The 27,442-nt window shown below is 40.0% G+C and overlaps 1 protein-coding gene across 1 annotated transcript in view; it reads left to right on the top strand.

The window, feature by feature from the left end:
* LOC133555082 (cadherin-4-like) overlaps positions 1-27,442 on the top strand; it is a 669,978-nt gene that overhangs the window by 559,253 nt on the left and 83,283 nt on the right. Inside the window, exons 7-9 of the mRNA XM_061904548.1 lie at positions 8,695-8,850; positions 16,632-16,776; positions 21,364-21,536. Of these exons, the coding sequence (XP_061760532.1) occupies positions 8,695-8,850; positions 16,632-16,776; positions 21,364-21,536 (474 nt within the window). The remainder of the gene's footprint in view (positions 1-8,694; positions 8,851-16,631; positions 16,777-21,363; positions 21,537-27,442) is intronic.

Below are 27,442 nucleotides of genomic sequence, written 5' to 3'. Positions count from 1 at the left end.
GCTGGCGCCTATCTCAGCTACAATCGGGCGGAAGGCGGGGTACACCCTGGACAAGTCGCCACCTCATCGCAGGGCCAACACAGATAGACAGACAACATTCACACTCACATTCACACACTAGGGCCAATTTAGTGTTGCCAATCAACCTATGCCAGGTGCATGTCTTTGGAAGTGGGAGGAAGCCGGAGTACCCGGAGGGAACCCACGCATTCAAGGGGAGAACATGCAAACTCCACACAGAAAGATCCCGAGCCTGGATTTGAACCCAGGACTGCAGGACCTTCGTATTGTGAGGCAGACTTCAGTCATCAACAATTGTATCAACAAAGAAATGGACATTAAAACAGTGTAGGTGTGACTTAGTAGGATATGTACAGCGAGCAGAGAACATAGTGAGTTCCGATAGCATAAGAACAAGTATATACATTAGAAATACATTCGGTTATTTACATTAGGTTATTTACAATCCGGGGAGATGGGATGTGAATGTAGGAGGATAAAGGGTTGAAGTTGCCTGGAGGTGTTGTGCTGGTGCATCATGTACAGTAGATGGCAGTATTGTCCCGTTTAAGAGTGTCACATGCTGTTTACAGCAGACAAACTGCCTTACAGTAGAGTGGTAGACGTAAACATGACTGCTGTTGTTGTGTGTTGTTACTGCGCTGAGAGGATGTTAATGAAACTGCCTAACAATAAACCCACATAAGAAACAAAGAACTCGCCATCGATCATTCTACAGTTATAACGTCATTGGGCAGACACACTCTCAGACACGTCACTCAGGTCTTAATGGAGATGGAGGGGGCGTGGCCTCCAGCTACGCCTGAATTTCGGGAGATTTTCGGGAGAAAACTTGTCCCGGGAGGTTTTCGGGAGAGGCGCTGAATTTCGGGAGTCTCCCGGAAAATCCTTGAGGGTTGGCAAGTATGTTAATAGAGTATGCAAATGATAAAACTGTGTACTATTATTGTGCATGTTGCTGGTGACTGCGTGTACAATTACAAAGTGCAAAAGTGGTAAAGATTTGCCTACTGTATTAAAACAAGGCTTTTGCTTGCATTGTGGCTGTCATCATGGAGCAACATATTTCCTCCAACATTTATGGCATTATATAATCCAAGCTGTAGCGATTTTTCATTTTTACAGCATGCAGCACACAAACATAATATGTACCGTATTTTTCGGACTATAAGTTGCAGTTTTTTTCATAGTTTGGCCGGGGGTGCGACATATACTCCGAAGCGACTTATGTGTGAAATTATTAACACATTACCGTAAAATATCAAATATTATTATTTATCTCATTCGCGGAAGAGACGTAGAAAATGTCAGCAATCGTCACACACACGTCAACCAATAAGAATTTGGCGGGGGAGGGTCATGGCAGAAATGCATTGTGGGTCATGGAATGCTAACTGCTATATGCTATATGCTACTGCTGTAGCTATTAAAATGGATCATTTTATCATTGGCGGTAACTTATAAAAACTGAGAAGGGCTGAACAAAAATGGCACCAAAAAGGAAATCATGTACTGCAGATTACAAACTGGACGTAGTGAAATATGCAGCAGAAAACGACAAGAGGAAGCGGCGCATACCTTTGGAGTTCGCAGAGTTGTTTAGAAGCGACATCGAGGAAGAAGATTTCATGGGATTTATTGATTAGGAGTGACAGATTGTTTGGTAAACGAATAGCATGTTCTATATGTTATAGTTATTTGAATGGCTCTTACCATAATATGTTATGTTAACATACCAGGCACCTTCTCAGTTGGTTATTTATGCATCATATAACGTACACTTATTCAGCCTGTTGTTCACTATTCTTTATTTATTTTAAATTGCCTTTCAAATGTCTATTCTTGGTGTTGGATTTTATCCAATAAATTTCCCCCGAAATTGCGATTTATACTCCAGTGCGACATATATATGTTTTTTTTCCTTCTTTATTATGCATTTTCGGCCGTTGCGACGTATACTCCGGAGCGATTTATAATCTGCAAAATACGGTACTTGTCATAATTATTAGTTATAATTATTATTATTGGTGGTATTTGGTTTTATTTCATGTCCATTGCTCTTTTTTGTGTTTCTTTTCCTGTTTGTCTCCTTTTTGCCACTCGTATCCTGTCTGACTGCTGGCTCCCTCAACTGTCCCTTATTGGCAATCAGGACAAACCTATTCTTGGTTGCCACTAAGGATGCTTTTTATATACCCCTTTTCTATAGACAGGGCTGGATCATCGTGCCTTGTACCTCCATGTTGCATAGCTTTCCCTATGCGTCCTGTGACGGTTTTTCCTTTTTGTGGACTTCCATTCCGCACAATTTTTCTCATTAAAAAGCACTGCGCCTGCCATCTCTCCATCCTGGGGTCATGACCAACACTACCGTGACACGAAACGTAACATGTACCACCTTCTCTGGCCTATATAGAAGCACAATCTGAAAAAACAAAACCTTCTTTTGCACACTGAAGGTGTGCTCTAGGAGGCTCTGCGGTTTTGTGCAATACATTTTTTTTTTGTATAGGAAATAATTTAGAATAATACTTTCCTACGTGAAAAAATTAGCACCATTAAAAAATAAAACCAAAACGTATCAATTGAATTTGTTTTAATCAGCCTATAAGTCATCCAGCATCTTTAAAATGCTGAATAGACGATGTGTCTAATATTTTTATTTCTCTCACAGTCCATATATGTTGACACTTACACAGACGGAATATTCTCTCCGCCTATTGCCTGTATTCACGACCTGTCTCATAGCGATCTGTGCGTGAGTGTGCCAGTTTATACGAAAATTCCAGACGTGCTAAATATTGTTTATGGCTGCAAAACAGTTTCTTGATGAATCACATTGCGAGCCCTAAATTATTATATTTGCATTTTCTACCACCAGTCTTGTGGGTATTGATATGATCAGCATTCATTTTGAATATCCATGAAGACAAACACCTTAAAGGCCTACTGAAATGAGATGTTCTTATTTAAACGGGGATAGCAGGTCCATTCTATGTTTCATACCTGATCATTTCGAGATATAGCCATATTTTTGCTGAAAGGATTTAGTAGAGAACATCGACGATAAAGTTAGAAACTTTTGGTCGCTAATAAAAAAAGTCTTGCCTGTACCGGAAGTCGCAGACGATGACGTCACCTGTTGATGGCTCCTCACATCCTCACATTGTTTATAATGGGAGGCTCCAACAAAAAGAGCTATTCGGACCGAGAAAACGACAATTTCCCCATTAATTTGAGCGAGGATGAAAGATTCGTGGCTGAGGATATTAATAGCGAAGGACTAGAAAAAAAGAAATAAATAAAGTAAAACAAAAAAAGGGGATTGCATTGTGAGCGATACAGATGTTTTTCGACACATTTACTAGGATAATTCTGGAAGATCCCTTCTCTGCTTATTGTTTTAATAGTGTTTTAGTGAGATTTTAAAGATTGTAAAGACATACCTCGAGGTCGGATGGCTGCGGTGAACACGCAGTGTCTTAGAGAGAAGCCGAGGAGCCAAGCTCACAGCTGCCTTTTTTGACATGACAGCTGCTGCAGGATGACGAATAATCCATTGATGTCTCCGGTAAGATATATATCACAATTTCCCCATCCAAAAACATGCTGGTTGACGTAGAGAAAACATGTTCGCTTGACCGCTCCGCTTCACAACAGACAAAGAAACACCGGCTGTGTCCCGGTGCTAAAGAAAGCTGCAATCCACCGCTTTCCACCAACAGCATTGTTCTTTATAGTCTCCATTATTAAATGAACAAATTTCAAAAGATTCAGCAACACGGATGTCCTAATACTGTGTAATTACGCCATGAACAGAGACGACTTTTAGCCGTGTTTGGTGCAGCGCTAATATTTCCTTACAGTGACGTCACGCGTACGCGTCATCACTAAATTTAAAATTGCAATTTAGTAAACTAAAAAGGCCGTATTGGCATGTGTTGCAATGTATTTCATCATTGGTATATAAACAATCAGACTGTGTGGTCGGTAGTAGTGAGTTTCAGTAGGCCTTAAATGGATTGTGCTTACTAAATTTGATAATTAAAAAGCTAGCTTAATAGAGCACCTTCCCAGCAAGTACAAGACATTAAAACATTGTTGAGAACTTGTTGAATTAGGTCTTGACATCCAGCAACTCAAACCTAACATTGGAACAACATGCTTTTTGACGACGTTTGTTTCAATGTTGGGTTCTGATGTTAATTTGACCATAGAATTTTTGTCATTTTTTTACCAATATTTTACAACACTAATACAACATTGAAACAACATGCTTGCTGACAACGTTTATTCAATGTCAGGTTGTGACGTTGATTTGACCAATGTGGTTACTTCCCAACCAACAACGTGCATCCAACATTAGACACCAGCGTTGTCATCATTTACAAACACAACTGTTTTGCAACAGCCATTTCTAAAAGACATGTACGTATAATCAATGTTGTATCAATGTTTTGTGCCTGCTGGGTTTTTTCGGGTTTTCAAATTATGCACTCGCTTTAATACACGCAAACTTTTAGGTAGTTCAGGTCATGAGAGTATAGTTGACGTTTTTTATACTTGTTGTTATGCCCGTTTGATTGTGGACTATTACTGACACCTTGTGGCGATGGGAAATGCTGCGCGTCAATAGTTTGGCACTTCCGGTTTAGTTTGGACACTTACGGTTTACGATGTTAGTTTAGTTCATAAAAAATGAGAAGTAGACGAGTTATGTTAACTCTTACAAGCCTTGGAAAAGATAAGTCTGTAAGTAAACTGTTTAACTTGTTTATTTAACTCAATACTATTTTTTATTTTTTTATTTTATTTTAATCTTCTAAGCTAATGTTTACATATTGTGTATTACATTTCAGTTTGTTAATTGAATCATACAGCTCATACATTGTCATTGTGTGTATTTTAGTTTTACAATAAGAATAATAATAAAAAATAAAAATCCAGTGCAAGACAAAGCAAGATCAACAACAATAAAGAGCCTAAATGGATTCATCTGCTTTGGGACTTTAGTAGAACGTCCTGGATTGGTTGTTAGCTGTCTGCCAAGCTGTATAACCTCAACACATTCAGTGAGGGCAAAACACTTGTCATTCTTTAATTCAATCACAACTGGTATTTTCATTCAGACCAGTAGTTTCGAGGGTTGAGTTTGAGACTAGCTTTATGTAATGATGACTGCTTGTAAGCATTCAGTTGTGTAGGGTACGTGATTTGTGTGGTGGGTTATAGAATATAATATGTTATGTTAATTGTGTGACGACAGGATGTGCTCACAAACAGGGCACAGAGTATAATTGAGCCATTTTGGCTTATGTTCAGTGGCTGTCATGTATTTAATGGACAGAGATGGGACGCTGGTTTGGACTCCCTCTATTTGGACATTACATTAAAAAGCCATCAAAATTATTTCCAATTACACAGCACGTCTGTCCAATTTACTGGCCAAACATTGCAAGGCACTCTGTACTTTCCAGATGTCTATCTTGTCAGAAACGACTCAACCAAGATTCAGGTCTTTTTTTTTTTTCAACCACATTCTGCGCCCTAAGTATTGTATATTCATGAGTATCTACTGTTCATAGTCAGGGTATAAATTAGTCCTTCCCATCATTGACGCTCCCCTTTCCTCTCCCTTATCTCTCCTGCTTGCTTCTTTGTCTTGTCTTAACTTTCTTGTTGCCTCTTTTTGCACTGCTTTCCAAATCTAAACATTGGAACTATTTAACTGGCCTCAACGAAATCGACAAGATCTTGGGTTTGGGGGAACCTGCTAGTCGTGACGAAGCGGATGTTGCTGGACATACGGCGGACTCTAGGGAGAAGAAGGAGTGCCGCGTGCCTGACGACCCTTTCAGTCGAGGACGTGAATATATCCACCTATTTAGAGTTATGACAACAGGACATCTGCTAATTGGAGTAAGCGTTGCTCTGGTGTTGACAAATTGGAATTTGTTGGCGGTCTTCAAAGTACCCCAAAGCTGCTACAAATGATTGGAAGATGCGGGAAGAACTGTGGACACTCTTGTGATTTGGATGAATTTTGAGCATCAGTCATAGACAATTTCAAGTGAAAAGCACATTTTATTTTCACTCGCATACGAAACATTCTGACTTGAATTGTTTCCCTGGCTTTGAGACGGTGCGGCAAATACACAACAAAATCCCTGCTTGTCTCTAATGGACACACACCTGTTGTTGTTGACTTTGGATTAGCGACTGCACGACATCAAGGCCACGGAAAAGAGACACGCTGCAGGCTTACACACACACATGCATCCACAAAAATATACGCCACACAAACATACCCCACCCCCCATCCAACGCCCTTTACGCAAATGCCTTAGGGTGATGGATGGAATGGCAGCGCCTGAAGAGCTGCAGCTTTCCAGCGTAGCCCCCTCTCCCTGCCCTCTGTTGGCAAGTTTCGAAATGGATGTTGTGATATGTGTATGTGCCTTGCTATGGAGGTTTTTTCCCACTCCAGACTGGGCCCCCTTAGGAGCCCAGTCTAGATTGTATTTTTTTACTCATCCTCCCCCAGCGTATTACCTTTTTCTCATCTTCTACGGGGCACCTTTTGGCGACCCATCAGCGTTTCTGTTCCGTAACCCTGTACACCGTTTGTTTGTCTAATCTTGAACGAGTTTGTGCTGAAAACAAAGTTTCGTTGTACTTGTGCAATGACTATAAAGGCCTACCAAATGTTGTTGTTTTTTCTACCAACATTTGTTTTGTACGTAACACACAGCGACGTGCGGTGAACTAAACACCAGGTGAGGGATGCATACTTTTTTTTTTCTTCTTCTTTTTTTTTTTTACTTAAGTTCATATGTGCAGCTTTAGTCATTGTTGATTTAGGTTGCACATTAGAGTAACCGGAAAAAAAGGGAGTTATTCGCTTTCATAAAAACATTATCATAATGATATTATGATATGATAAATGGTTCCAAAAAGTATTTAATAAAGTTGTTATTAAATACTTTTTGGTCCCATTTGCTTTTAACAAAATAAATCAAGTATTGTGAGTGTATCTTACCTTGCTGTATTTGTATCTGAAGCAGCAATAGCTATCCTCCATAAAAACATACTTTGTATGACCACATTCATTTTGTCTTAAAGTCCAGTTTAGAGAAGTATTACATCTTGGATACAGTATATAATCTTCCATATTGACAGAAACATTCATTTAATTACATTTCATTCCAAGAAATTAAACAATATTTTTGCCTCTGACAAAAAACACCCACAAACGCTGGCTTACTCTAATAAAAATGCCATGTTTGTTATAAATACAGTTAAAAGAAAAAAAGCTGGCTTCTGCTGGACAGACCTCTGTCTGCTAGCTTAAACGCCCCCACTTCTCCCAGTGTGGCAAGTCAGAGTACTGCTGAGGCATTGAATTGCAAGTTGACAATATATCGCCCTCTACCTTGAGACAGAGGTACTTGCTGCCTCATGGCCTGCCTTTTCCCTGTGGCAACAAGCATGCGCCCCCTCGCACGCACACGCCCAATACACACTGTGTGTAGCCATGGAGGCACCGCCTGTGTCTGCCTCACTTCTCCTATGCTGCGTTGTTTTGATCAGGAAAACATGGAATTCCCGCGATTTTGACCATGAAAATCATCAAAATATACAGGAACCACACCAAAATCACATATAAAGCAAAAACCAAAAGAGAAATATTAAAACTTATTTCATTTTATTACTTTGTTTTGGAACATCTCATGGTTAAGCCACCTGGTGGGAGGTGAGGCACTGCCTCACTTGCCTCCCCTGACAGCACCACACTGGCAATACATATAAACATGTTTCCCTCCACGGCTCCCACAGTGGAGAGATTTAAGTCTCGTCTTAAGACCCACTTTTATTCTCTGGCTTTTAACAGTACGTGAGTTGTGTGGTCCTCTGTGTTTTTAAATTTTGATTTCTATTTATTGTTTGAAATCTATTTATTTTTGTATTGTTTTTATATTGGTTTTGGATAAGAAAATGTTTTTTATTCATTCATTGGTGAAGTTAAGGATAATATTTGAACATTTTTTTAATATTGTTGTGCAGCACTTTGGAAACACTTTTGTTGGTTAAATGTGCTATATAAATACAGTGGATTGGATTGCATTGGATTCTGACACAGCTAACTGTGTTTTTAATCAGTCTTTTAATTCCCCTGTCTAATTGTTATTTCTGATCACAACATGTTTGCATACCCAGCTTGACACCAGCCAGTCATTAAAAATCAACAATACATGTGTCTTGATTATTTTTCTTCCCCCTTTTAAAGTATTGGATTTTGTATATCATTTTTTGAAACGGTGCAAACAGAATGGTCTTCGCGGCCGCACTAATGAAGTACTTGAGTATGCGATAGCTTGAAATGCCATTCTGTGATGAATGTGTGTGAACGGTGTGTGTGCGCAATGTGTCCTTTTCTGTGTGTGTTTCTTGTGAATAATATGGAATATCTGGTCCTCGAGATCACAGTGCTTCAAGGACACAATTATTGAACTCAGATACTGTAAATAATGTTTGAATAATAAACACCTCATGGTGGTGTGCACATTGTGCCAACATTTTATGTAATGTGATTTTATTATAGTCTATATAAATCTACTTAAAAAAACGGTTTAGTCTTCTGCTCAAAAATATATTATTTTTTTGCTGCAACAGATTCGCTCAGACCAAGATCAGGACATCTCCATCCGATACAGCATCACTGGGGTCGGAGCAGATCAACCACCCAATGAGGTCTTCAACATTGACCCGGTGCTTGGAAAGATGTTCGTTACCAAACCTCTGGACCGAGAACATCGCTCATCTTATCATGTGAGTTTGTCAACTGCAGTGGTCACCAACCTTTTCGAGCCCAAGATCCCTGGACTGAACCAAAAAACATGTATATATATATATATATATATATATATACACACACTACATTGCCAAAAGTATTTGGCCATCTGTGTTTAGTCACAGGGCTTCACGGTAGAAGAGGGGTTAGTGCGTCTGCCTCACAATACAAAGTTCCTGCAGTCCTGGGTTCAAATCCAGGCTCGGGATCTTTCTGTGTGGAGTTTGCATGTTCTCGCCATGAATGCGTGGGTTCCCTCCGGGTACTCCGGCTTCCTCCCACCTCCAAAAACATGCACCTGGGGATAGGTGTGAATGTGAGTGTGAATGTGTCTGTCTATCTGTGTTGGCCTTGCGATGAGGTGGCGACTTGTCCAGGGTGTACCCCGCCTTGTAGCTGAGATAGGCGCCAGCGCCCCCCGCGACCCCTAAAAGGGAATAAGCGGTGGAAAAATGGATGGATGGATGGATGTTTAGTCACATATGAACTTGAAGTGCCATCCCATGGAATTGCCCAAATTGTTTTGGTATCTTGGAGCATTCAGAGTTCCTTTCACTGGAACTAGAGGGCCAAGCCCAACTCCTGAAAAACCAACCCCACACCATAATTTCTCCTCCACCAAATTTCACACTGGGTACGATGCAGTCTGAAATGTAGCGTTTTCCTGGCAACCTCCAAAGCCAGAATGGTCCAACAGATTGCCAGATGGGGCGGCATGGCGTAGTGGGTAGAGCGGCTGTGCCAGAAACCTGAGGTTTGCAGGTTCGCTATTGACATCCAAAATGGCTGCCGTTGTGTCCTTGGGCAGGACATTTCACCCTTGCTCCCGGTGCCGCTCACACTGGTGAATGAAGGGGAAAACTGGCAGCCATGCTTCCTTCAGTCTACCCCGGGGCAGCTGTGGCTACAGATGTAGCTTACCACCACCAGGTGTGAATGAATGATGGGTTCCCACTTCTCTGTGAGCGCTTTGAGTATCTAACAATACAAAAGCGCGATATAAATCTAATCCATTATTATTATTATTATAATTATTAAAAGTGTGATTCATCACTCCAGAGATGGTGTCTCCACTGCTCTCGAGTCCAGTGGCGACGTGCTTTACACCACTGCATCCGACCCTTAGCATTTGACTTGGTGATGTATGGCTTAGATTAGGCTGCTCGGCCATGGAAACCGTATCCATGAAGATCTCGGCATACTGTACGTGGGCTAAATGGAATGTCACATAAAGTTTGGAGCTCTATTGCAACTGAATGTGCAGAAAGTCTTTGCACTATGCACTTCAGCATCAACTGACCCAGTTTACATGGTGGCTGACTTGCTGTTGTTCCTAAACTCTTCACTTTTCTTATGATTAAGTTGACTTTGGAATATTTAAGAGCAAGGAAATTTCAAGACTGGATTTGTAGCACAGATGGCGTCCTATGACAGTTCTATGCTGGAAATCATTGAGAGCGGCCCATTCTTTCACAACTGTTTGTAGAAACAGTCCCCATGCCCAAGTGCTTGATTATATATATATATATACATATATATATATATATACATATATATATATATATATATATATATATATATATATATATATATATAATCCCACAGGTGTGCGGGCTAATTAGGAACAGGTGGGTGCCATGATTGGGTATAAAAACAGCTTCCCAAAAAATGCTCAGTCTTTCCCAAGAAAGGATGGGGCGACGTACACCCCTTTGTCCACAACTGCGTGAGCAAATAGTCAAACAGTTCAAGAACAACGTTTCTCAAAGTGCAATTGCAAGAAATTTAGGGATTTCAACATCTACGGTCCATAATATCATCAAAAGGTTCAGATGATCTGGAGAAATCCCTTAACGTAAGCGTCATGGCCGGAAACCAACATTGAATGACCGTGACCTTCGATCCCTCAGATGACACGTATCAAAAACCGACATCAATCTCTAAAGGATATCATCACATGGACTCAGGAACACTTCAGAAAACCACTGTCACTAAATACAGTTGGTCGCAACATCTGTAAGTGCAAGTTAAAGCTCTACTATGCAAAGCGGAAGCCATTTATCAACAACATCCAGAAACACAGCCGGCTTCTCTGGGCCCGAGATCATCTGAGATGGACTGATGCAAAGTGGAAAAGTGTTCTGTGGTCTGACGGGTCCACATTTAAACTTGTTTTTGGAAATATTCGCTATTGTGTCATCCGGACCAAAGGGGAAGCCAACTATCCAGACTGTTATCGACGCAAAGTTCAAAAGCCAGCATCTGTGATGGTATGGGGGTGCATTAGTGTCCAAGGCATGGGTAACTTACACATCTGTGAAGGCACCATTAATGCTGAAAGGTACATACAGTTTTTGGAACAACATATGCTGCCATCTAAGCGCCGTCTTTTTCATAGACGCCCCTGCTTATTTCAGCGGGACAATGCCAAGCCACATTCAGCACGTGTTACAACAGCATGGCTTCGTAAAAAAAGAGTGCGGGTACTTTCCTGGCCCACCTGTCTCCCATCGAAAATGTGTGGCGAATTATGAAGCGTAAATTACGACAGCTGAGACCCCGGACTGTTGAACGACTGAAGCTCTTCATAAAACAAGAATGGGAAAGAATTCCACTTTCAAAGCTTTAACAATTAATTTCCTCAGTTCCCAAACGTTTATTGAGTGTTGTTAAAAGAAACGGTGATGTAACAGAGTGGTGAACATGTCCTTTCCCAACTACTTTGGCATGTCTTCCAGCCATGAAATTCTAAGTTAAATATTATTTGCAAAAAAAATTAAAACAATTTATGAGTTGGAACAGCAAATATCTTTTCTTTGTAGTGCATTCAATTGAATATGGGTTGAAAAGGATTTGCAAATCATTGTATTCCGTTTATATTTACATCTAACACAATTTCCCAACTCATATGGAAACGGGGTTTATATATATATATATATATATATATATATATATATATATATATATATATATATATATATAAATTATAAATGGGTTGTACTTGTATAGCGCTTTTCTACCTTCAAGGTACTCAAAGCGCTTTGACACTACTTCCACGTTTACCCATTCACACACACATTCACACACACATTCACACACTGATGGAGGGAGCTATCGTGCAAGGCGCTAACCAGCACCCATCAGGAGCAAGAGTAAAGTGTCTTGCTCAGGACACAACGGATGTGACGAGGTTGGTATTAGGTGGGAATTGAACCAGGGACCCTCTAGTTGCGCACGGCCACTCTCCCACTGTGCCACGCCGTCCCTTATACAGCGTATTAGTTGCATACTATTTACTTGTGATGTACTGAAATTTGGACCGCCAAAAAAAAAAACTTTGCAGTCAGGTGGCAATTCTTTTTCGACAGATATTCACATTGTAAAGGTCAGAATCCATTCGTATTCGAACTACCTCCTGATGTGGCTCAAATCTGATGCAAAAAGTTCAGATTTGAAGCACTATAGCGCATTTAGACTCGCAAAAACAATTTGATCTGTGTCAACCAAGGGCAAAAGAGGGGACTGAGTTTAATTAAACATACTGTGTCTGTTTAACTAAAATCTACTTAGACAGACCATATGTTTGTGTTTTTTATTTCTAAAGAAGCGCTCACCATGCTACAGGATGCATTCTTCCAAGAAAAACTTGGAGCTTTTGGTGTCCAATCTGTCCCGATGTTGTCTCGTTGCCAAACACGAAACACTGTATTGTACCCGCTTTGCTCCCCCCTCCCCCCACTCCTCATGCATTCCAAGATAATAACTATAATGTAAAACCAGAATTACATTTTGCCTTCTTTAAACATAGCTGTAATCTCAAACTCCTGCTGCTATTGAATTAAGAATGTGTGCTCACATGTGGGATGTTTGGAAGAGGGTGGGCCCAGATAAAGGACCTCGCTCTCAGCCGGCGAGATGGGATAGCAGAGCACGGATATTGGGTGCAGGACAGATCAGACAATGCAGTGGAGAAAGTAAAGTCAAATTAACCTCCTGGAGACCTGGAGACGCAATTTCAGCGGAGGTGCAAAATGGAAGGAGATGGTGAAGAAGAGAGGATGGGCTCCAGTGGAGTGGATCTTCACCTCTTTTGCGTCGACGGCGGCAACAGAGGCTACTGCTTACTCTATATCCTCCTGCAATGAGCTTGCAGAAGATTTCACTTATCTGGCTCTCATGTTCCCGCAGTATCCAAAAAGCGTATTCCCATCAGCCGAGCTCTGATGAAAGACTTCCTAAATTCTCCATACATGACCAAGAAATAAATAGGATGTTCTCATGTGAAAAGATTTCCCAATTTATTTATTTTCCTCAGGGCTTCCTCTACTGTAGTAGCTTTCAGTCAATTTCACATCCCTTTTGATGAATACTCTTTGCTTCGAGTTTAAAACTATACAACAGTGTACATTTCCCTTTAAGGATTATAATAAGCGTTGGAAAAATAATGTAGTGCACCCACATGTGCTGTGTGAGCTGTTTGATCGGTACTGATGGCTGACATTTAGATAAGAGATATAGAAAAACCTGCATTGTTTAAAGAAGAATGAAAAACAATCTGACCTATAGGGTCTTTGGAAAAATACTGTGAAAAATAATGTATTAAAGTTACTCTTTATTTTGCCAAATAAGACATTGAATTAATTACGAAATGACTCTTTAAAGACCTACTGAAACCCACTACTACCCACCACGCAGTCTGATAGTTTGTATATCAATGATGAAATATTAACATTGCAACGCATGCCAATACGGCCTTTTTAGTTTACTAAATTGCAATTTTAAATTTCCAAGGAGTTTTTTCTTGAAAATGTTGCGTCATCAATGTACGCTTGACATCACTTGCTGTTAGGGAATATGAGCGCTGCGCACACACACAGCCAAAAGTCGTCTGCTTTAACGGCATAATTCCACAGTATTTTGGAGATCTGTGTTGCTGAATCCTTTGCAATTTGTTCAATTAATATTGGAGAAGTCAAAGATGGCGTTGGGAAGCTTTAGCCTTTAGCCACACAAACACACGGTGATTCCTTGTTTAAAATTCACTGAGGTAAAACTTTACTATGGATCACAGCGAACATGGATCCCGACCGAATGTCAACCAGCAGGTTTCAGTGAGAAAATTGTGGTAAAAAGTCGGTTCTTACCGGAGATCAGCTGAGCTTGTGCCGTCCATAAAGCTGCCGTCAACACACCCGTGGACACATACCTCCGACTATCAGGTACTGTTAAACTCACTAAAACACTAGCAACACAATAGAAAGATAACGGATTTCCCAGAATTATCCCAGTAAATGTGTCTAAAAACATCAGAATCCGTCCCAATGCAAACGCGTTTTTTTTTTTAACTTGTTTTTTTTTCTAGTCCGTCGCTATCAATATCCTCAAACACGAATCTTTCATCCTCGCTCAAATTAATGGGGAAATTGTTGTTTTCTCGGTCCGAATAGCTGTTTTTGTTGGAGGCTCCCATTAAAAACAATGTGAATATGTGAAGAGCCCCCACACTTGCGACGTCATCGTCTGCGACTTCTGGTAAAGGCAGGGCTTTTCTCTTAGCACCGAAAGTTGCGAACTTTATCGTGGATGTTCTCTACTAAATCCTTTCAGCAAAAATATGGCAATATCGCGAAATGATCAAGTATGACACATAGACTGGACCTGCTATCCCTGTTTAAATAAGAAAATATCATTTCAGTAGGCCTTTAATATATGTAATTAATTACTAGGGGAAGTAATTATTGCGTAACTTTAAAAAAGTTAATTGTGACTGGCAGTATTTATTATATATACTGTATACACATCAACAGACCCTTATGGCCATTACAATATTGATCATGATACACGCAGGACATCATGTGTGTTTTTACAACTACTGCACATACACGGTCTGGCTAGGTGTGTACAAACAAACATGAAACGTGGGCTAATACTTTAAAGATACTGTAATATGATTGTTCATGTCTTTCTGTTAGTACAGATTAATGTCTCGGTGCAGTGTTCTGCATTACAAACTCAAATGTGCTTCGTGCTGATGTATAAGCCCCGTTTCCATATGAGTTGGGAAATTGTGTTAGATGTAATATAAACGGAATACAATGATTTGCAAATCCTTTTCAACCCATATTCAATTGAATGTACTACAAAAACAAGATATTTTATATTCAAACTCATAAACTTTATTTTATTTTTTGCAAATAATAATTAACTTAGAATTTCATGGCTGCTACACGTGCCAAAGTAGTTGGGAAAGGGCATGTTCACCACTGTGTTACATCACCTTTTCTCTTAACAACACTCAATAAATGTTTGGAAACTGAGGAAACTAATTGTTGAAGCTTAGAGAGTGGAATTTATGTAGAGCTTCAGTTGTTCAACAGTCGTATTTTACGCTTCATTCAAAACAATTGGAAATGTGGACTCGTCAGACCACAGAACACTTTTCCTCTTTGCATCAGTCCATCTTAGATGATCTCGGGCCCGGAGAAGTCGGCGGCCTTTTTGGATGTTGTTGATAAGTGGCTTTTGCTTTGCATAGTGGAGCTTTAACTTGCACTTACAGATGTAGCAACAAACTGTATTTAGTGACAGTGGTTTTCTGAAGTGTTCCAGAGCCCATGTGGTGATATCCTTTAGAGATTGATGTCGGTTTTTGATACAGTGCCGTCTGAGTGATCGAAGGTCACGGTCATTCGATGTTGGTGTCCGGCCATGCCGCTTACGTGGAGTGATTTCTCCAGATTCCCTGAATCTTTTGATGATATTATGGACCTTATTTGTTGAAATCCCTAAATTTCTTGCAATTGCACTTTGAGAAACGTTGTTCTTAAACTGTTTGACTATTTGTTCACGCAGTTGTGGACAAAGGGGTGTACCTCGCCCCATCCTTTCTTGTGAAAGACTGAGCATTTAAGCAATAAATGTTTATCAGTTTGAACATTAAATATGTTGTCTTTGTAGCATATTCAACTGAATATGGATTGAAAAGATTTGCAAATCATTGTATTCCGTTTATATTTACATCTAACACAATTTCCCAACTCATATGGAAACGAGGTTTGTAGGAGCCAGTTTATTTCTTGCCGTAGTTAGCTTCTACGGCTAATACCGTAGAAGCTAACATGTTAGTACTCTAAAAAAAGAGTTTTTTCACCATAACAATGTCGCTACTGTTTGGTTATTATACAGGTTATGAAACATAAATGAAGTATTGTTGATGGATTTTGAATGCATTTTTAAAGTGATTTAGAGGTAGAATTGATTGCTCCCTTTTGCTGCATTGCTAGCCACCAAGAACGAGCCTATTTTAATACGACAGAAAGCGGAAAAAAAACGAAAAAAAAACTTTTGTCTTCGTGTCTTTAATAATGATTGTGAACATAAGGCACAATTTAAAAAAAAGTGCAGTTCCCCTTTAAGTGTGTTTTAATTCTTAATCACTATGGTATTTTGACCCAAGCATGCCACAGGCATCAAATAAGTTCCCATCTCTTCATAATAAACATGTGAAGAAATTGCATAATATGTTTCTCGTAAGTGTTTAAAGTTACACAAGAAATGGTATTACTTACATTTTTTGCGTTGAATGATATATGTCATTTTTAGTCATCCAATTTACCAAACGTTTTAACCTTGTGGTGACCAGTCATTCTTTTGTTTCTCTGGATACAGCACAAACCAAACAGCCTCTTCATTAGCTTATTACTTTTCGGCTTCTGGATGATTGATTATGACTCATGGTCGGACGTCTTCTGTCTTTCAGCTCCGAGCACATGCTGTGGACATGAATGGGAATAAAGTGGAGAACCCCATTGATCTGTATATCTTTGTTATCGACATGAACGACAACAGGCCAGAGTTCAAGAACCAGGTGTACAATGGATCGGTGGATGAAGGCTCTAGACCAGGTATTGCGGCATGATGCATATCACACAGGTTGAAAAGGAAATTGCATAAGTAGCATTAAAATGACACTGATGAATGTTAAAGGCAATAGATCATTTTGTATTTCCTTGATTAATAGTTATTTGTTTCCCCGCCGTGCCTTTATTTAGCTGAATGCAGCTGCTACCGTAAACAATAAAATTTGCTCAGAATAGAGGCTGAGCTCCACATTGGGTTATTTTCTAACCACCAATGTTTGTTTATCTTTTTGTCATGTAATTATTAAAACGTATCAAATATAAATTAGTTATTTCAATTCTATGACACAGTTGTGGGTGGTTCAAATAATTTTGTATAGTACAGTATGATTGTAAAATTGGTGTATTTTTATTATTTGTGTATATATTTGAATTGGACATTTTCTGGAGTTAAATCAAGTTCATCACCCAATGCGGTATTCCACAGCAGTTTAGTACTAAAAAAAAAAAAAAAAATTCTTAAGCATCACATTTTGGATTATTACATTCAACAACTATTATTTGTGTTATTGTTTTTTGATACTGTTGCTTTTATGGATTACTTTTTTTAGTGTTGTAGTTAATAAGAACTGTATTTGTAAGTTTTCTCAATTGCCTTTTATAATTCTAAGCATTGTAAAGCTGGGATTCAGTTGGAGTCGGGGTTGCACGATTTTCTCTTATGAGATCACATTTTGTGATTTTTGTAAATTATTTTTTTGAATACATTTATAAATACATTTTTAAAATGAAGTTTTTTAGCCCAACTCTGTACATATAAGTTGTACGTTAGCAGCCAAGAGGAGCTTTTGTAACCTTTGAACCTTTGAAAAGTTTTAATTCTAATGTACATACCATAGAACAGTGGTTCTCAAATGGGAGTACACGTACCCCTGGGGGTACTTGAAGGTATGCCAAGGGGTACGTGAGATTTTAAAAATATATTCAAAAAATAGCAACAATTGAAAAATCCTTTATGAATATATTTATTGAATAATACTTCAACAAAATATTAATGTAAATTCATAAACTGTGAAAAGATATACAACAATGCAATATTCAGTGTTGACAGCTAATTTTTTTGTGGACATGTTCCATATATATTGGTATTAAAGATTCCTTTTTTTGTGAAGAAATGTTTAGAATTAAGTTCATGAATCCAGATGGATCTCTATTACAATCCCCAAAGAGGGCACTTTAAGTTGATGATTACTTCTATGTGTAGAAATCTGTATTTATAGTTGAATCACTTCTTTATTTTTCAACAAGTTTTTAGTTGTTTTTATATCTTTTTTTCCAAATAGTTCAAGAAAGACCACTACAAATGAGCAATATTTTGCACTGTTGTACAATTTAATAAATCAGAAACTGATGACATATTGCTGTATTTTACTTCTTTATCTATTTTTTTTCAAGCAAGAATGCTTTGCTATGATTAGGGGGTACTTGAATTAAAAAAATGTTCACAGGGGGTACATCACTGAAAAAAGGTTGAGAACCGCTGCCATAGGATATATTACAAGAATTGTGTTTTATCGAAAATGTATTCTAAAACGTATTGTCACCCCAATAACTGAAATGGAATCGAATCGTGAGGTGCCCAAAGATTCCCACCGCTTGTAGGAATGTTAATTTAGGTCCTTTTCAATCGAGAGGACTCCAAAGTAGAAAAGTGGGCAAGGAAGAACAAAAGAACACAATGGCAACTCATTTCATTGAACATTTGGCAGACCATAATGATCCCAGTACTGCTTCCGACAAGGGAAACTTAATGTCTGTTGAGTTCTTTTTTTCTTTTGCTATCTGTTATATTTGCTGTCGCCCATATCTACCACGTTGGTTTTCTCACTCCTGGCTCCGCTCACCATTGTGCAGCAGACAACTCTCCGTGGTATGTGTGACATTCAGCTGAACAATAATCATAAAACAGAGAGTTTTAGACTTTTCGTGCTCCAGTGGTTTCAGTGGAAGGCCAATTACAGACTTGAATTAGTTTGCAAATTAAAGAGTCATTACGGGGACCTAATCCTGTCGGGCATGGCTTAGGACGTTCGCACAAAGGGCTCGTGTTAAACCCCTTAAGAGTGCGGCTTAATGTAATTACCCCGGCCATGTGTGACACGTTCTTCATCTCCTTTGCATCTATCGCTTTATCTCCACAAGAAAAAGCATAAGAAGGACTGAATGCCCCTCCACTTCACAATCCTATTCATTTTTGTTTCTCCTCCCTTCCCCCACTCACAACCATTCTAAAGGCCCACACAGTGCTCCTGCTGGCCTCGTCATCTGCAAATTGTTGCTTTGAAATGTAATGAAGTTTGAAATAGGAGCTGTGGTTACAATTATCCTCGGACAGGGGCCGTCACTACTGTGATATCACTATCACCGTCAATTAGAAGTGACTTGGGCTGAGGCAGAACAATGAGGGAGGGATGGAGATTGGGAGCAGTGGTTCTTAACCTGGGTTCGATCCAACCCTAGGGGTTCGGTGAGTCGGCCTCAGGGGTTCGGCGGAGCCTCCGCCACGGAGGTAAAGACACATCCGATTTATCGTGTAAATGAAAACTTCTCCCTATCAGCGTATTATGATTACACCAAAACAATGTTCCTTCTAATTTTCTATCTGATTTGCAGGTTGTTTGATCGATTTGAAACTTTTACTATCAGATTGCAAAGAGAGAGAATACATTATATGAAACAGTACAGTTTACACAGTACAGTACATATTCCGTACAATTCACCACTAAATGGTAACACCCAAATAATTTATTCAACTTGTTTAAATCGGGGTCCACGTTAATCAATTCATGGTAATGTGTTTAAGGTGTGTAATTTTTTTGTGAGTTCGTGCTCCATGTTGGTTTTGTTCTTTGAACAAGGTGATGTTCATGCATGGTTCATTTTGTGCACCAGTAAAAAAACATATAGTTTTTTCGTGAATATGAAAAAAAAAATAATAACAATTTTTACTAAAGAAGGGTTTGGTGAATGTGCATATGAAACTCGTGGGGTTCAGTACCTCCAACAAGGTTAAAGGGGAACATTATCACAATTTCAAAAGGGTTAAAAACAATAAAAATCAACTCCCAGGGGCTTGTTTAATTTTTTTAATTTTTTTTCAAAATTTTACCGGTCCCGGAATATCCCTAAAAAAAGCTTTAAAGTGCCTTTTTTTCGCTCTCTGCCAAGACACTGTTCATTTCCCTGTGACGTCACCCAGTGCTGCCAATACAAAACAAACAATGGCGAATAGCACAGTAAGATATAGTGACATTAGCTCGGATTCAGACTCGGATTTCAGCGGCTTAAGCGATTCAACAGATTACGCATGTATTGAAACGGATGGTTGGAGTATGAAAGTATTGAAGAAGAAATTGAAGCTATTGGGCGAATAGCTATTGACGCTATTCATAGCCATAGCATGGCCGAATAGCTGCGTTAGCATCGCCGGTAAAATGTGCGGACCAAACGATCAGGACTTTCGCATCTTGTGACACTGGAGCAACTTAAATCCTTCGATTGGTAAGTGTTTTTTTCGCATTAAATGTGGGTGGAAGGAAACGTAATATAGTTGCAAATGCATCTGCAGGTTATCCATACATCTCTGTGCCATGTCTGCTTTAGCACCGCCGGTAAATAGCATTTTAGCATCGATTAGCATAGCATGTTAGCATCGATTAGCTGGCAGTCAACATCAACAAAACTCACCTTTGTTATTTCGTTGACTTTATCGTTGCAAATGCATCCGCAGGTTATCCATACATCTCTGTGCCATGTCTGCTTTAGCACTGCCAGTAAATAGCATGTTAGCATCGATTAGTGTAGCATGTTAGCATCGATTAGCTGGCAGTCACGCCGATACCTAATATGTCTGATTAGCACATAAGTCAACAACATCAACAAAACTCCCCTTTGTGATTTCCTTGACTTTATCGTTGGAAATGCATCTGCAGGTTATCCATACATCTCTGTACCATGTCTGTCATCGCCGGTAAAATGTGGAGACACTCCAGCAAATTCAATGGGGGTCTGGCGGCAGACACTTTCGCATCTTCAGGCAAGTGGTGCAACTTGAATCCCCCCCTGTTAGTGTTGTTACACCTTCCGACAACACACCGACGAGGCATGATGTCTCCAAGGTTCCAAAAAATAGTCGAAAAAACTGAAAATAACAGAGCTGAGACCCGGTGTTTGCAATGTGTTGAAAATGAAAATGGCGGCTGTATTACCTCGGTGACGTCACGTTCAGACGTCATCGCCACAGAGTGATAAACAGAAAGGCGTTTAATTCGCCAAAATTCACCCATTTAGACTTCGGAAATCGGTTAAAAAAATATATGGTCTTTTTTCTGCACCATGAAGGTATATATTGACGCCTACATAGGTCTGGTGATAATGTTCCCCTTTAAGAACCACTGGTGTAGAGGAAGGAAAACACACCTGCATAATTAAAGCTTGTACTCGTTTATAATTAATGACTGTGAATGTTCTACAGTTCAAGATTATTTTTTTTTTTATCATATTATATACATGTGCAGTGTTTTATTTGCAAAAGTCAAATCGCAGATATGACAAAGTGTGTTTGTTTGTTAGGTACCTACGTAATGCATCTTTCTGCCTTCGATGCTGACGACAACACGACGGCAAACGGAATGGTGCGCTATCGAATCCTGTCCCAGATGCCACACAGCCCCATCCCGAACATGTTCACTATCAATAGTGAGACTGGGGATATTGTGACAGTTGCGCCTGGTCTCGATCGAGAGGTAGGTCTTCCCTGAGAAGCCGACACTTACCTGTAGGCCTGTGGAAGACTTGCGAGTAAGTGATGGGTCAGTCTGTTTGACAATGTTTGCTGATTCCAACCAATGACATTAGCTACGGATTTTATTCGTTTTAACGTCAATTTAACACATGGCACTTGACATTCCACACTCTTGGACATATCAGATACAAACTTTTGAGTTTTTGTTTATATATCTATATTGTTGTCAAAGACACTGCACAAATACTAAGAATGACATTATCTCGACTACAAGGACATAAAAGACAAAATTCTAAAGACTTGGCACAGTCATAAAACGTCACTACACTTAAAGGCCTACTGAAATGAGATTTTCTTATTTAAACGGGGATAGCAGGTCCATTCTATGTGTCATACTTGATCATTTCGCGATATTGCCGTATTTTTGCTGAAAGGATTTAGTAGAGAACATCGACGATAAAGTTCGCAACTTTTGGTCGCTAAAAATGCTTTGCTCTGATTAGGGGGTACTTGAATTAAAAAAATGTTAACAGGGTGTACATCACTGAAAAAAGGTTGAGAACCACTGATTTAAGCCATAGTTGCCAGGTAGTCGGCCTGGCGACATCACCCTTGATATACTCTTGATACCCCTGACATTACCCATGCTCGTTTTTTTTTCACGTCACAGTAAATGTTTTCGTTTTTATGTCCGCAGTTCTGCCTTTGTGCTAGTTTTTTTTTTCTCAGCCAGGTTTGTTCTCTGCCTTGTGCGCGCCTTTTGTTTGTTCCTTTTTTTTAAGTAATATTAAATCATGCCTTTACCTTTACGCCTTATCCCCTTGTCAAGTCCAGTCGCTTTGCACCATGGGAAAACAAACCGCACCAAAGTCCAAGTCCTGACACTTTGTAAACGATCAGTGAGTCCATACAAAGCTAAATGCCAGAGATTCAAAAAATACACGGCTGACTTACCATCCATCCATCCATCCATCCATCCATCCATTTTCTTCCACTTATCCGAGGTCGGGTCGTGGGGGCAGCAGCCTAAGCAGGGAAGCCCAGACTTCCCTCTCCCCAGCCACTTCGCCCAGCTCTTCCTGGGGGATCCCGAAGCGTTCCCAGGCCAGCCGGGAGACATAGTCTTCCCAACGTGTCCTGGGTCTTTCCCGTGGCCTCCTACCGGTTGGACGTGCCCTAAACACCTCCCTCGGGAGGCGTTCGGGTGGCATCCTGACCAGATGCCCGAACCACCTCATCTGGCCCCTCTCGATTTGGAGGAGCAGCGGCTTTACTTTGAGTTCCTCCCGGATGACAGAGCTTCTCACCCTATCTCTAAGGGAGAACCCCGCCACCCGGCGGAGGAAACTCATTTCGGCCGCTTGTACCTGTGATCTTATCCTTTCAATCATGACCCAAAGCTCATGACCATAGGTGAGGATGGGTACGTAGATCGACCGGTAAATTGAGAGTTTTGCCTTCCGGCTCAGCTCCTTCTTCACCACAACGGATCGGTACAACGTCCGCATTACTGAAGACGCCGCACCGATCCGCCTGTCGATCTCACAATCCACTCTTCCCTCACTCGTGAACAAGACTCCTAGGTACTTGAACTCCTCCATTTGGGGCAGGGTCTCCTCCCCAACCCGGAAATGGCACTCCACCCTTTTCCGGGAGAGAACCATGGACTCGGACTTGGAGGTGCTGATTCTCATTCCGGTCGCTTCACACTCGGCTGCGAACCGATCCAGTGAGAGCTGAAAATACCAGCCAGATGAAGCCATCAGGACCACATCATCTGCAAAAAGCAGAGACCTAATCCCACGGCCACCAAACCGGAAACACTCAACGCCTTGACTGCGCCTAGACATTCTGTCCATAAAAGTTATGAACAGAATCGGTGACAAATGGCAGCCTTGGCGGAGTCCAACCCTCCTGGAAACGGGTCCGACTTACTACCGGCTGACTTACCCGTGTAAAAATGTGTCCGAAGAGGGGGACCTTAACCGCTGGTTTAGTGCGGCTGAAACGGGGCTTAGGCTAAATAATTATTTCTGTAAGGGGTTAAACGACTTAGTGTAGACATGGCCTAAACCTCCTGGTGGACGTGAGAGCACTATCCACCAAGCAGGTTTGGGCAGCCGAGCTACAGTGCATGACTTTTTCGAAAAGATAAAGGTAAAAAATAAGGACCTCTAAATAACACTGTCTCCAGATTCATGCGATCGATATTTTATGGACCCCAACGACCGCGTTATATCAAACTTTGAGTGTACGTGTCCGACCTGGCAGCGACACGTCGCAACCTCACGTCACCCGTTTTAGATCATCATACTGGACACACTGCGTGTATGCAGGGGGGCTTTGGTACCTAACTCAACTCCCTCTGACAAAATGAGGAGGGAGTGCACTCCCGTCCAAAGGCAAAACCCGGTAACTCAATTTTGGTCAAAACTGAGCTGATGATAATTTTGGAGTTCCTAGGTGATATGCTTTACATTAGTGTATGCGATATTGTTACGCGCATGGCAGGACCTAGCAACTACCACATAACCGCGTAGATACAACAGAAAAACCTAGTATCTCAAGGGACCAATCGGAGCTTCTTTGTCAGTCGCCTTATTGTCTTTAATGAGACATTTGCACGAATGGGGGCCGACGGTCAACCTGATTATGTGATATTATGGCACGAGGGGATATCTGGAAGATTGGCACAGGACGTTGCAAGCACCTTCATTAAATGTATTGTTCTTGATTCTTCCCCTTGCATACACTTTTGGGCAGATAACTGTGGAGGTCCAAATAAAAACTGGACGCTGTACACGGCTCTTGCCCAATGTGCAAACGCAGAATGGGGCCCACCCGAGATTGTGATAAAATATCTGGAGAAAGGGCACACGTTCATGAGAGCAGATTCATTCCATGGCTCAATCGGCAAGAAATTGAAAGCTCCAAAAAACATCCATACGTTTGATGACTTTGTAGATCTTTGTAAGACAGCATCAAGACGGATTGGTTTTCCTTTGTTTTCTCAAAATCAGCTAGAAGTGAGTTACTATGTTTTGCCTTTGGACGGGAGAGCATGTCCGGAGATTCAATATCTGACGATTCGACGGCGAGGTTGATGTGGAATTGTCGAAAAGTTGACTAACAAACAAACATTCCTCTGTCTAAACACACACAGGGACAAATCTGTCCAAAAGCCTTTGTTTACTTTGATGACCCACTGACATGTGACAAGTTATGTCAGGATGCACACACACAGTATTTTTTTCACGGTCACCTTGTTTGTGTCGCCATAAATGTTGTGACAAGATCCAAATGTGTTTATTTTGGCATCTTGGATGTGGCAGTGACGTGGCTGCAAGACAGATCTTTCTCGCTACCTGTCACCGCTGACAGACCTATTAACGACACATCACGCTGCGTCTTGTGCATGTGCGGTAAAGATAGAGTGGAAATATTGGAGAAAAAATTGTCCTTGACACCTGTCCGCCAAACAAAAACATTCACATATAATTACTACATCTAAACTTGATAAAAGACATGCGAAAGATGGAAAAGAAAGTAGCAAGTGAAGGGTAAGAAAAAGGAACAATTTTAAATCAGTTGGAATAAAGTCAATTTGGCAGTGATTATTAAAAAAGAAGTTGAGACAGGAGAAAATGTTCCTGCTGGATGTCTAAATCATATTTTTATTCTGATTATCTGTACCGTGTTAATACAGCAACTCCGTGCCAATGTGGGATTAAACTCCCACCCCAAAACTCAAGCTCTCCTATCACACACACACACACACACACACACACACACACACACACGTTTACTTCGCCAACAGTTTGCTTCGGTTTTCATCAACCAAGTGTTGACCTCTATTTCTGGTCATTTTAAAAAATACAAAAAAATAATACAGAGTTTAGTTTTAAGTACTTTTGTCATAATATCACTTCAAATATGTGGTTTTTAATTTTTTTTTAAAAAGTTACCAAGAGGGGACTTGAATCCTTAAGCGATATCTACATATCTAAGAGGGGACTCCATTCACTGCAGCAGGGGTGCTGTCTGTGCCTATTTCACTCAATGAGTGTTTGCCAACCACAACTGTTGCTTCTGTCAGTCTTAACAGTACAAGAGGGGACCTTCTAGTGAAATAGCGTATAAAAAGAAATGCTCTGGAACTTATCTTTAACAGTAAATATACACTGTAAAAAAAAAATCCTATTGTAATGGTTAATTTACTCTAAATTTCTACTGTAATTTTTCATTTTTTTTAAATAGGTTATAAAACTGTAGAATTGAAGACATTATCTGTAGATAACAAACCGCCTGTTATTTTAAGTAATATGCCAGTAGTGACAAACTATGTATATTTCAATTTTTTTTACAGAAAAATACCACATTAATAATACATATCATTTGCTGTTTTCTCAAATTACTTTCAAATTCATGTAAAATTACAGTAGTTAACTTTCATTTAATATGTAGCTTGTTATATAAAAGTCCATGTCCATACTAACAATCTAACAGTTTTATATGTAATTTTAAGAAAAATCTTATTTTTTTAATATTTATGTGTATTTCTATTTTCAAGTTGAAAAATATTTATAGCCTGTTGTATAGAAGTATATGCTCATGTTAACAATTTGACATTTATCTCTGTAATATGACACACATTGGTGACTGCAAGACATACTTCATCACAGCCAACAGCCATACAAGTCACACTGACGGTGGCCGTACAAACAAATTTAACACTGTTACAAATATGCGCCACATTGTAAACCCACATCAAAAAAGAATGACAAACACATTTCGGTAGAACATCTTCACCGTAACACAAAATAAACACAAATAAACAAATACCCAGAATGCCAAGTAGCGCTACTCTTCCGGGCTGCACCCCCGCAACCACCAAACCCCGCCCACCTCAACCGACGCACGGAGGGGGGCGGTGATGTGTGGTGGTGGCGGGGGTGTAGCCCGGAAGAGTAGCGCTACTTGGCATTCTGGGTATTTGTTCCTTTGTGTTTATTTTGTGTTACGGTGAAGATGTTCTCCCGAAATGTGTTTGTCATTCTTTTTTTATGTGGGTTCACAATGTGGCGCATATTTGTAACAGTGTTAAATCTATTGTACTGCCACCGTCAGTGTGATCTGTATGGCTGTTGATCAAGTATGTCTTTCAGCCAGTATAGAATATCAAACAAAGCCTTGCACAACTTGCGTCACAATTGACACGTTGCATTGTTCGGTAAATGAGTTAATGCGACGAGAGGTTGTCGAGGACCACAAGGGCAGTACTGTCACGCCACTCCGAAAAAATACTCGTCCGGTCAATTTCGGGACAGTCCTTCTCAAGGGCCGCAGGGAGTCTCTCGTGAAGATTGGCATGTATGTTGCTAAGTCGAGATAGCCATTCAAAGAAGGTAAATCTCCTTTCACGTAGTTTCTACATACAGTGGCCCCCCGGTAAACAGAATTTGAGACCCCTGATTTTAATCATTTAGAAAATATCCGTAAAATAACTGTATTTTTCTGTGGAACTGCCAGCATTGTCACTTCATTAAAGTTGGTTGATCGTAATAAATTGGAAAAACTCTGTAGAAAAAAGGTATTTTTCTGCACAACTATTTGCATAGTCACTTTATTAAAGGTGGTTGATCTTAACAATTTAGTAAAAATCTGTAAAATGTCGATATTTTTCCGCAAAACGTTTATTGAAAATTTCTGTAAATATAATGTTTTTGATCATTATTTGGTTTACAGTGTTTTACTTTAATTTTATGGTTTTCGTTTGGCAGCCGTAACTGCCAATAGATTGTTTTTTTACAGATTTTTTTTTTACAGTGTATTCTATTGATGTGAATCCCAGATCCCACAATTGTCAGAAATGTTTCCTCAACATGTACAGTTAAATTTTTTATAAAG

This window comes from Nerophis ophidion, linkage group LG06, assembly GCF_033978795.1.
Source record: "Nerophis ophidion isolate RoL-2023_Sa linkage group LG06, RoL_Noph_v1.0, whole genome shotgun sequence".
Classification (NCBI taxonomy): Eukaryota; Metazoa; Chordata; class Actinopteri; order Syngnathiformes; family Syngnathidae; genus Nerophis; species Nerophis ophidion.
The sequence above is the reverse complement of the archived record's forward strand: the minus strand, read 5'-3'. Positions and strand labels throughout refer to the sequence as shown.